General features: G+C 41.6%; 1 protein-coding gene across 1 annotated transcript in view; it reads right to left on the reverse strand.

Moving 5' to 3' along the window:
• The window catches only part of STS (steroid sulfatase (microsomal), isozyme S), a 92,828-nt gene that overhangs the window by 74,621 nt on the left and 6,296 nt on the right, over nucleotides 1-11,911 (reverse strand). The window contains exon 5 of the mRNA XM_008580952.1: nucleotides 10,758-11,181. Within this exon, the coding sequence (XP_008579174.1) occupies nucleotides 10,758-11,181 (424 nt within the window). The remainder of the gene's footprint in view (nucleotides 1-10,757; nucleotides 11,182-11,911) is intronic.

Genomic DNA, 11,911 nt, shown 5'->3' on the forward strand with positions numbered 1-11,911 from the left:
GCTAAAAAAAAAAAAAAAACAAAACAAATTAATTCACCCACATACACACATACAAAAAAACCGGGGGTGGGGGGGTGGTGAAGAAGATATAACAACTATACTTTTATGAAGCTGTTACAACAAGCAAACGGAAAGGACATTCTTGGGGGGAGGGGAGAGAGGGAGGAGGGAGGGAGGTGTCGGTGATGGGCCATAATAATCATATACATTGTATATTGACAAAATAAAAATTTAACGAAAAAAAAAAAAAAAAAAAAAAGACTTTTGTCCTGAAAATGTGACTTGGATGAAGTCTTTCCAAGACTTCAAATGTCTTGGAAAGCAGGAGGACCCTCCATGGAAGGAAAGTAGGGAATGTGCTTATTATTAAAATGCACACATTTATAGATTCTTTTCGTATCATCTCTCTACAAAGCAGTAGATTTTCATTCTGTAGGGGAGACATCACAGACACCAGCACTTTATGCATGCTTCATGCATCTGTGTCCTGGGTGTTGGAGTAGAGCAATTAGGTTTTATATACAAAAATAAACTCAGAAAACATAGAAAAGCATATCCCACTTGCAGAAAAACACTGTACCAAGATTTACCATCCAGGAATAGAAGTATAATCAACGGTGCATGGAAATGTGGGCTAGACAGACATAAGTCATCATCTTTCCTGCATGCACCTGGGGTATGACTGACAGCTTGCTCTCAGGTAAAGGAATTCTTGCTTGGCAATAAATAAGTTGAGAGAGAGCAAGGAAGGCCATTTATGTAATGGCCAGTCTTGCTGAGGAGATCCGGGACTCCCATCCCCTCCATGACCTTGAAAACTGAATGATGCATCAGCAAATTGGTGGGAGGGAGATTTCTCACTAGCAGCTCAACTCCTTTTTTTATTAGCTGGAGCACTTCAGTAAACAACTCTTTTGAAAATTTATAACCACTGTCTTGCACACTGTGTGGAGAGATAGAACTTTCAGCCGCTACATGACTTCAGTCCATTTGTTAAAAATGCAGAAGGCAGCTCTGAACCTTCCCAGCAAAGTACAATCATTCCAATCTCAGAGTAAAAAGATTTACATTCTATAAAGGCAGGAGTGGGAATACAGGCAAGAAGATGGCTAAGGCATTTGTTTGCTTTTTTTTATTTTTAAAATTCTGTCTGCCACACACTATACTTTTCACAGTGTTGAGTATAATATTCGTCATCTGTATTTGACCTTTATTATTCGTCTAGTGTTCCAACTTGAGTCAGCGTAGGGAATAACACAAATGCAAATAGGGATGTCTGTTGATTTTTTCCACCTGTCCTCTGCCACTGGTAATTAGAGTTTGGTATAAACCAGACAGCAACATCAACAGTCACCAGGCCGGAGTTCATGTGACCACCACTGTGTACAGCAGGTGGATTTACAACCCAGCTGTTCATTTCTTCCTCCTATGCATTTCACATCCATTAAATGGATGTTCCGCTGACACGCCTGAGCACTGGAAATACAAAAAGCAGCTGGACAAGACCGTGCCCTCCACAACCCCCCCCCACTGTTGAGACAAGAGCCTCAATTGTCAGTCTGAGTTGCCTTCAGTGCCATACATAGGATGCATACAGAGAACAGGAATGTACCTCAACCTCAATCAGAGGCCAGAACTCGCTCCTGCAAGGAGGTAGATTCCACAGATTCATACAATGTGCTAGTGTGTGTCAACATTGCCCGTGAACATGTAGGTGTCTGAGCTACCCACACATGTGATATTCAGAGATGCAGAAATTTACATTGGCAGAGGCAGTTCCTGGAAAGGTCTGAGAGTCCTTTATTCATACCCCAGTCCATGAGGGATGTCGTAGATCTGCTAGATCCAGTATGGCGAAAGGCGAACATCCCTGCATACCTGTATTCAGTAATGATATGCTCAGCCTGCAACAAAGGGCTCATTCAAAAACTCCCTCCAGTCTTAAATGTGTATCCTGTTGGCCCACAAAAAAGTTAGAAACAAATCAAGTGGTATCTACTGTTATTGAACACTGTGATGCTTTGATGATCATTCATTTACTCTTTAAGCTTTACATTTGAGCTATTCACATGTATGATATTCACACATGTGTGGTATGCATGTACCCCATGTGTTGCCCTTAATCTTTAATCTGATTTATGTTTCTTACAATGAATTAACATCATTATCATCCCTATTCCTTTCTGGCTTAAACTCCCAGTATCTAAACTAACAAAACCCTCCCAAGGTCCCTTTACTCCAAATACACTTTGTGCCAAATCACAGCTATTCGTGATGGCTGTTTACACCACAGCCTGGCTAGAACTGTGAAAGGCTGGGTTGAAGGTACCTTGGAAATGCATTTCAGGATTATGACTGTGCCAAGTGCTGACAGCAGCACATATAAAAGGAAAAAAGGTCATATATTCCAATGATGCATTAATCGGCTGTCACTAATATTAGGGAATTATGATTTCACAAGCAATGCATGTAGCATGGAGTTTTTATTTACCATAAAACTACAGACCCCAGAAAATGGAAGAGGAGACTCTTCCCCATGAGGCTCCACTAAGGCCAAGCAGATGTTTTGTCCCTCCTGGTTACTCACACTTTCCAAAATTGTAATGTCACAGTGGTTTTCCCCAGCGAGAGTGGTCAGGGAACAAGGTTCATTAAAGTCAGTCGAAGAGTTTGTATCACTCTGGGAAGTCAGAGATTAAAAATAGAAATGGTCATCATTTCCAAATTTTGAATTTGTCATCTGTAGACTCTTTGCTAAAGAAAACATAAACAAAGTACAAGAATTATCCAATATTGAGGTTAACTAAATATTATCAGCATTTATTTCACTTCTAATTATAGCATCTCGAAATACACAGATGAAGGCACTTCAAGAAGTTCGTGGGAAACAGAATTAAAAGATCATGCAAATCTTTTCATGAACTTTCTCAATTACCCTCATATGTTTAATATGCTGATACAACTTACATAGACCAGGGCCTGGAGAACAAAATACTCACGGCAAATTTCATATAAATTTATGAATCCAATAACTGGGCTGCCTAAGCTATTCAGATTACATGGATGTGTATAAAGTCACTGCCGTTCTTGAAAATTTACTCTTCAACGCGAGTGTGTGTTATGTTTTCACAGAAAAATACACAGCGATTTCTTCAAACTTAATTGTCTTTCTTAACCATGGAGCACAGTGTTCCATGAATTTAGAGAGGAAAGGAGCCAACATTTTTGGTTTTTCATAACCAGAATGACCAAGGTTCATCTCTCTATTGAAGATGACATAAAACATAAATCTCATTTACCCAGTGGCATGACGCCTTTTAACAATTTATCCTTGCCTTGAACTAAAGGAAAAAAAAAAACCTGGTCTGTGAATAAAATTAGCTTGCCAAATTCACCTATCGTCACGCAGACTTTATCTTCTTTTCAGACTATCCAGACACTTCTTATCACCATGGCAATGGCAGCAGTACTGATGGTGGAGCTTATGTGAGAATTACAGAGAACACAACCAAAGGAAAAATAAACAAATGGGATGATGTCAAACTGAAAAGCTTCTGCACAGCAAAAGAGACAATTAACAGAGCAAAAAGACAGCCAACAGAGAGAGAGAAAATATGTACAAACTTTGCATCTGACAAAAAATTAATATCCAGGATATACAAGGAATTCAAACAACTTAACAGGAAAAAACCAAATAACCCAAATAAAAAATGAGCAAAGAAGCTGAATAGGCATTTCTAAAAGGAAAATATACCAATGGCCGACAGACACATGAAAAAATGCTCAACATCACTAAGCAGCAGGGAAACGCAAATCAAAACCACATTGAGATATCATCTCACCTCAGTTAGACTGACCATTACCAAGAAGACAGAAATGGCTGGTGAGGATGCGGAGAAAGGGGAACCCTCTTACGCTGTTGGTGGGACTGTAAATTGGTGCAGCCACTACGGAAAACATAATGGAAGTTCCTGAAATGACTACAGATAGAACTGCCATAGGATCCAGCAATCCCACTGCTGGGTGCATACCCAAAGGAATCAATCACAATAATACGTTGAACTTCCAAAAGGAGAGAACAGAACTGTGATTATTAGAGGTTGGAAAGAGGGAGCAGGAGGTAGATTAGGGAGGAATTAGTAAAGAGCCATGAGAAATGATTACATTGTATAATGATGAATATACTTATCATCCTGATTTGAGCATCACATACTGCACAGAAATGATATTCAATTCTGTACCCCGCAGAAATGTATAATCAACTATGTTACAAAAAAGAATAAAAAATGAATGCAAAAAAGCATGTAAAAGAGAGGAAAAAAAAGTACAACATAGTTTTCAAGGTTAAAAAAAAAGAATCACAGAGATGCATTCTCCTTTCAAGCCTGGGCAAGAGCCTTGGATGTGAACTCTTCTGTTTGGAGAAAGGGTGTTGAGACTCCTGTACAATGCCCTAGTCTTCTCCCAACTCATCCTTATTCAGACCTTATCAGTAAATCTGCCACGTTGGAGTAGATGAAAGAGCAAAACATACACCCAAGTGTTTATGGTCCACACCAATGCTGAGGAGGCTCAGTGAGACTCTACTGTGACTGTGGGGCTTTGGCTATTTAATCAAAGGGTTTGAGCCTCCTGTTTCTCCACGATAAAACATCTGTCTACCGATTGCACAAGGTCACTGTGCAGCGGGAGAGCGGTGATGGGTGTGGAAGGTTCACAAGGGGACGCAGCCATGCAACAAGTGTGCATCGCAGTGTAATTCAACCAGTGCTGCTACCACTTGCACTGTGCATGTAAGTGGGGCCCATTTTACATTACGTTGAAGAGAGAGATGGCAAAAGGCCAAAGCTGTGATGACCAGACGATCCTCAATTGGGGGCACATAAAGAGAGCAGGGTATCTCTAAGAAATTTACAGTGCACTCCTCCCTGGAAGATTAACAAGGCTTTTTTGCTAAGGATGACCCATCTCCTGAATTACTACAGAGCACATAACATATGGTGAGCTAATTATCTAGCTCTCTAATAACAGAAGCATCTCTCTGAGATAAATGTATCTTTGAAAGAGCAAATTAGGGTTAGAGATCATGGAGTGGATGGTTATATGTGGTAAACCATCTCTGTCCTCAACTTGGAAATATGCACTTGTGATCCCGGGCTGTGTACCAGAATAGGCTAAATGGACCTCATTTTCGAGAATCGCACACCAGCGAAGCCTTCTTGTCTTACACCCCCTTGTCATTCATATCAAAACATCTCAAACTAGCATCTCAGGAACAAATCTTTGGGTATAAATCGTATCAGTAACATGATGTAGAGACAGAATGTAAATTTTAAAAAGAAGAGTTTAAATCACTTTCCTTACTGCCTTTGACATAGGAACTGAGGGAGAGCTGTATACACAATTTTTTTTTTATGTTAAACATCTAAATAAGGCACTGGTTTCAACTGGAAAATTCTGAATTCAAAAGCATTTGCATCAATTTCACTAACATTACCCTTGCTTTGATCAGGCATTCCTTTTTTCTGCTTCTGACTAACTCTACATCCAGTGGTAAGACCTGCCTAAATTGTTCAAGATATTCTGACTAATGAGATAACATGTATAAATGTGTCTTCTGATTGTTATGGTTCTTTGGGAGCATATTAAGGGAACTCTCTCAGGTCTCCTGAATATCACGTTCAGCAAATCAGATAACCAGTCTAACACAGGAGGACAATTTTACCCAAGAATGATTTTACTTAGTCTAAATGCTTTAAATCTTTGTATCTGCAGGTAATGTATATAAAGAAGCTTTCTGTGAATGGCTTCCCAGTATACAAATGCCAGTATTTTCAGTAATATTCACCATGGATTGCTCCAATGTGGACAACAGCCATTTACACTAGAATCATCTATTGGTAAGAAAAAAACTTTTTGTTATAACTCAATAACCATAACCTCCAGCTATGGTGTTGCTAGAACATCTTAAATCTCTAGTTTGGAAGAAAATTGCAGAAACCTCAATATAATCAAGATGAACTGATCAGGCTTCGATATCTGTATGACAATCAAATTTGTTTTGATCCCCTCAAAATCATATCCTGAGGAAACCATCAGAATGCTTTGTAACCATATGAATATTTATATACTCAGCAGATTAAAGCATTTCTGTCAAAATACACCATGCTACATAAACTGATTCACCCTGAAAGCTCTGTCATTTCCGAGCCCTGTCATTTATAATGAACATTACATTAATCTCCATGCTGTATGTTTTTGAGATATTTCTGGTAGATGGAAAAGAATCTAAAGGTGTCCAGGTATCCCAGCAAATTTGCAAAGCAGTACACCGTGTGGTGTTTGGGCTTCAATGCACTGGTCTACATGGCTCTGTCTTGGAACGGCTGTACCTCCATTTACAAAATACAGTTAATCTGAGCCCCAAGGTAAGAGCATGGTCAGTCATACAAATCGTGACCCAGTGATGAGTTATGAAATTAATTAAGTGTCACAAACAGATCATTTTTAAAAAAGCAGAAAAGAATAGGGTAGAAAGTATCAGAAGTGGTTACCGTGATAAGAAAAGATCATTTCAGGAAGCTTTTGTTTCTGTCAAATATCTGTGTACATCCTCCCAGATGATGATGTAACATGCACATCTTACAAAGTGCTAAAGCTTTTGCATTAGAACACATCAGCATCACCTTCTAGAAAAATCTATGTGAGTTCATAAGGATTGTAATGTTTGTCCATGGTAGCAAAATAGATCTACGCTCCAGTGTTTCCCAGTGTGGGTCACGGAATTGCCAGTTAAGAATATCTTCAGGAGCTTTTTAAAAATGCAGGTGTGAGGCCTCACCTCAGAACTATTCAGAAGAATCTACACAGCTGAGCTTAGCATTAGCACCTCAGGTTTTCCTGGTGCAAGGTCTGAGGAATCCTTCCCTCTTCCCTTCTTTGTCTACCAAAAGAGAGTCAGAATGATTCTATTTTATTAGGATAACCACCATGGTCTAGGCCATCAGAGGCAATCCTGCAAGGGACAGTTCCGAACCGAGCCCCATACCCGGTGTGCAGTTCACACCTGCTCCTGGCTGTGTGGACCCAGGCACAGACAACTGAAGTCATCGTTGAAATAAACATCCAGGGGTGTGACTGCTGGCCGTACACCTTCCTCCGTCTCTTAAAGACTGCATGACGTCTTTTGCCATGCCACTTTGCTGCAGGCAGGATCTGACAAGTTTCTGCAGTATTTGCTGCCTGGCTAAGACCTGCTCTCAGCATGGATTAGGACTAGATGCTTATGCAGACCTCAACACTTACCCACGACAGCCACCCAGACTGCCGACCCAGCAGCCCTTCCAACATGTGCCTTGTCAACCCAGACCTGTGAAAATCAGGACAGCCCACGTCCTACCTGAATTGTGATAGACCAGTAAAGAGTTGGTTAGGGAACTTCAGAGCCTATTGTGTCTACGGTCAAACATCCCTGGGCAGGAAATTCTTTATTCTTCACATTAATACTTGCTGTTGCTCTAAATGTAAATCTCCTACAACTTCCCTCAGAAGTCAATTCCAATAATGCATCTCTGCTTAAAATATACACATATATCCTCATATATATATATAGAATTTAAAGATAACATGAATCTTTCCATGAACTTTTTGAAGTACCTTCATATATATATATATATATATATATATATATAAAGATTCATGTATATACATATCAAACTTAATATTTTTTCTTTATCTCTGATGAAAATATTAAAATATTGATCAACAATATACTGCACATCAACCCTTCCAATAACCAATATTTTGAAATAAATTAGCCGCTGAGTTTTTATTTCTCTATAAAGTTGTGCAAACTACTTCGGCCTCCACTCTCCTAGCTGTAATAGCAAATGACTCTTTTAAATTCCGAGGCTTATGCTGATTCTCCTCACGTCTGCTTTTCGTACTTACGAATGTCTGTTAAATATCAATTTGCCTGGAGTCGGGACTAAGCAGGTGTCTGCTCACAGGGTCTTTTATTCTTTTGTTGCTAAGTCTGCCCTTTTTCTCCAGCTGTTTGTGAGCTTTCCATAGGGTTTTATTAAATGCCAGTAGTTCACAAACACAACCCTCTGTTCCAGGTTAACCCAAGCACTTTAACTTTTATCCCTCTGATACGTTTAGCTCCTAATAAAATTTTACGTGAAATATGGCTCAGCTTTAAAACAAATTTGAAAATCACTGCTTGGGGTAGATGATGCTGTGTGTTCACTATATCTGTTTCATGTTCTTTTTCCTGGGCGCACCCAGGAAAACCATATCTCAGCCCCATGTCAAGTCAGATTGAGACAGATTGAGACATGGAGCTGTTCTGCAGCCCTGAATGAAGTGGTATGATCCCTTCCACAAGGAGGGAAGGAAAAGTCCCAAGTGACCCTCTACTCTTTTCCTCCTGTGGTTGCAATCGTGGAGGCCATGATCAAGATGACAGAGCCACAAGATCTTAGCAACCTGGATCTATGAGTCTCTGTGTGGAGCAAAGCATCTTTGGAGCATCACACAACCATCAATAGATTTCGCAGGGGCAGGTAATAAAATCCACAAAGACATTGTCCATTTTGACTGACAAACAATGAAATGGGTATGAGAAGCAGGATGCTAACCAAAATAAAAACTTAAATTGTGTGATGCTATCTCATCAGTTGGGCAGCTAGGACATACAGCGACCCCTAAATCCAAGTCCCAGCGGCTAAAGCTGAGAATGATTATGACAGATGACCAGTTTATATAGTTCACACTTAAATCAGAATTTATTCTGATTGAAATTTGGCGGTGATGTGAACTGCAGGCGTTATCCATTCTAGTTTTGTCTTATTTTGGGGTTGTGAGAGGAAGTGATACTATCAATAGCAAATTTTGTGTAAGCCACTCAGTCTGTTTGGAAACTCAAGTCATAAGTGAGTCTCTCTCAGAGCTGAGTAAAACGCTTCTGTGATATTAGAGAGGCATACTAAGATAGACCCCAAGATTCACCTATCACATAATCAGTGAAATCATGAATACTGGATTAGAGTTGCACCGTGGCCACTACTCTGTTTCATAACTAGAAGCAGGAAAGAGTTGGAGGAACTGCCAACCACTCCCAACCTCCAGTAAAGCATCAACCTTAGGCACACAAGAGATTGACAGAGGGACGCAATGTCTTCCACGTAAGGAATAAGAACATCATTTGCACACAGTAAGTTACGTCTGACCATTGTCACCAACCGTAAATCACGCAGCTTCTGCATACCCTAAACACATAGTTTCTTCTTGGACCTAGCATTTTTGTCTCTTAAAAAAAGTCAGTTTTTAGGGCCGGCCTGGTGGCGCACTGGATAGTGCGCCGCTTGGGAAGCGCGGTGGCGCTCCCGCCCGAGGGTTCGGATCCCACATACAGACCGGTTCCCGCTCACAGGCTGAGCAAGGTGCGGGTGCAACACCGAGGGTTGCGGCACTCCCGCCCGAGGGTTCGGATCCCACATACAGACCGGTTCCCGCTCACAGGCTGAGCAAGGTGCGGGTGCAACACCGAGGGTTGCGATCCCGTTGCCGGTCCCCGGTCCGGTACGGGGGCAACACTGAGGGTTGCGATCTGTTGCCGGACACGGAAAAAGACAAAAAAAAAAAAAAAAAGTCAGTTTTTAAATTACATCTCCTAATACACTTTTCTTCCATCATGATAACTTTTCTTTCATTGTTAGGATGGATTTTACAATTCTGTGTCATGTGAATAATTATTATCTATTTTCCCCGTGTACTTTATAATCTTTCAATCATCCAAGAAAGCTCTTTTAAATTTTCCATAGAGTTTAAGTCGTTATAAAGACTAAAAGTCTGATTTGCAGATAGGAATTTCCATTTCTCTTTAAAGTACTGTCTTCTGAAGTTACAAATGGAACCAAACTGTTTTGTTTATTTGCTTGTTTTGAAGAGTGAGTGTTCCTGACATAGCTTCTGCATTATATCTATTTAATTATATCTATGCAGCCTATAGATAATAAGTACAGTTATACATCGCCTAATGATGGGGATACCTGAGACATGTGTCATTAGGCGATTTAGTCATCGAGCGAGCATCACAGATGGCACTTGTGCTAACCTAGATGGCGTAACCTACTACACACCTGGGCCATATGTTACAGCCATTAAAACCTTATGGGACCACCACTGTAGATGAGGTCTGTCATTACCAAAACACTGCTATGTGGCGCATGTCTGTATTATTATATATATATATATATATATATATATATATATATATATATATTCTATCTGTCTATAACTCAGGATTGTTGTCTGTTCTTCCATTGAAGGTTATTCTATGGGTGATTGCCACCCCCCAAACCATGAACTAAATGGGACCTAACAGACCCACAACAGAGAATCCACTTCACCCAGTTTACCCACAGAGCTGTTTTGCTCAGAGTTTGGCCTGAAATATTTCGGATCTTTCCAGGTTGTTTATATCATGATGACAACCTCTAGACTGAACATATATACCATGACGTTTCTTCTCTTGATGACCACATTTGGACATGAACGACTGTGGTGACACCAGATGCTTCCTCTGTCAGCAGACATGTCTCGGCATGGCCTCACAAGCATAGGGCTGGGGCAGGCTGGCAACGTGACCTGAGCAGAGCCCCCTGCATTGTCACGCTGCTTCTCCCAGCTCTGCTGGAAACCACCGGGCACTGTTTCTCCCAGGCAGCACCAGAGCAAAAGGCGATACCCACCGCTGGACGAACTGCAGGGCTTCCATCGTCAGCCTCTGGGTGAGATTGTCATAAGACATGGGCTGCTGGGTGATTTCGTAATTCCTCATCAAGAAGCAGTTCAGGGTCCGGAAGAAAAGCAGGAAGCACAGGAAAAGGCCGAGGATCACGGCCGCCAGGAGGAGCAGGCAGAAGAAGACCGCACGAGGCACGTGGAGCAGCCCCAGGCCACGCAGCACCACCAACGTGAGGACGGTGACCCCAAGGACCTGCAGAGGGCTGAAGACCAGCACCCTGAAGGCTGTGCCGAAGACAGTGCCTTCCCCAGGTTTGCAGTCTCTCAAGTTGGTCACGGGCAGCCCATAGAAATAATCAAAGCCATGGCGTAAAGGGTGGTGGCAGAAGTCCATCCTGCTGTGACAGCTCATCCCCAGGTGCCACTTTCCTGAGAAGATAAACCGGTGACACCTTTAGCCCCAATAAACACCCTGATTGGAAAACACTGGCCTCTGGGGCTCACACGCAGAAAAGTGGGCTCTTCCTGTGTGTTTTACCAGCAGAATCTTCACACTCATAGGGCCTCACCGTTCTTCACATCCTTTTCCGTAAACGCTGGGGTATTAGCTACTCACTTTCCCAGAAAATAAGAACTAATCTGGTCATTAAAAAACAAACATAAAACAAAACAAAAACAAAACAACCTAGCACCTTTGATAGGCAGGAAACAACTACATAGAAAAATATAAGCATTTTTTCCTGGACAGACTCTTTTTCCAAGACACACCGTGAAAATTAAAGTTTTAGAACCAACTGGCCTGTTAAAAGTGGGAACAAATCCTTACTCAAAAACCTACCCCCTGGGGCCGGCCTGGTGGCGCACTGCGCTAGTGCGCCGCTTGGGAAGCATGGCAGCGCTCCCGCCGAGGGTTCGGATCCCACATACAGACCGGTTCCCGCTCACTGGCTGAGCGAGGCGCGGGGGCAACACCGAGGGTTGCGATCCCGTTGCCGGTCCTGGTCCGGTACGGGGGCGACACTGAGGGTTGCGATCCGTTGCCGGACATGGAAAAAAAGACAAAAGACAAAAAAAAAAAAAAAAACCTACACCTGGGGCATGAAGAAATCCTACTCAGTAACTCAGCAATTATTTTAAACACCTTGAAATTTTCTTATAA

This window comes from Galeopterus variegatus, unplaced genomic scaffold, assembly GCF_000696425.1.
Source record: "Galeopterus variegatus unplaced genomic scaffold, G_variegatus-3.0.2 Scaffold2218, whole genome shotgun sequence".
Classification (NCBI taxonomy): Eukaryota; Metazoa; Chordata; class Mammalia; order Dermoptera; family Cynocephalidae; genus Galeopterus; species Galeopterus variegatus.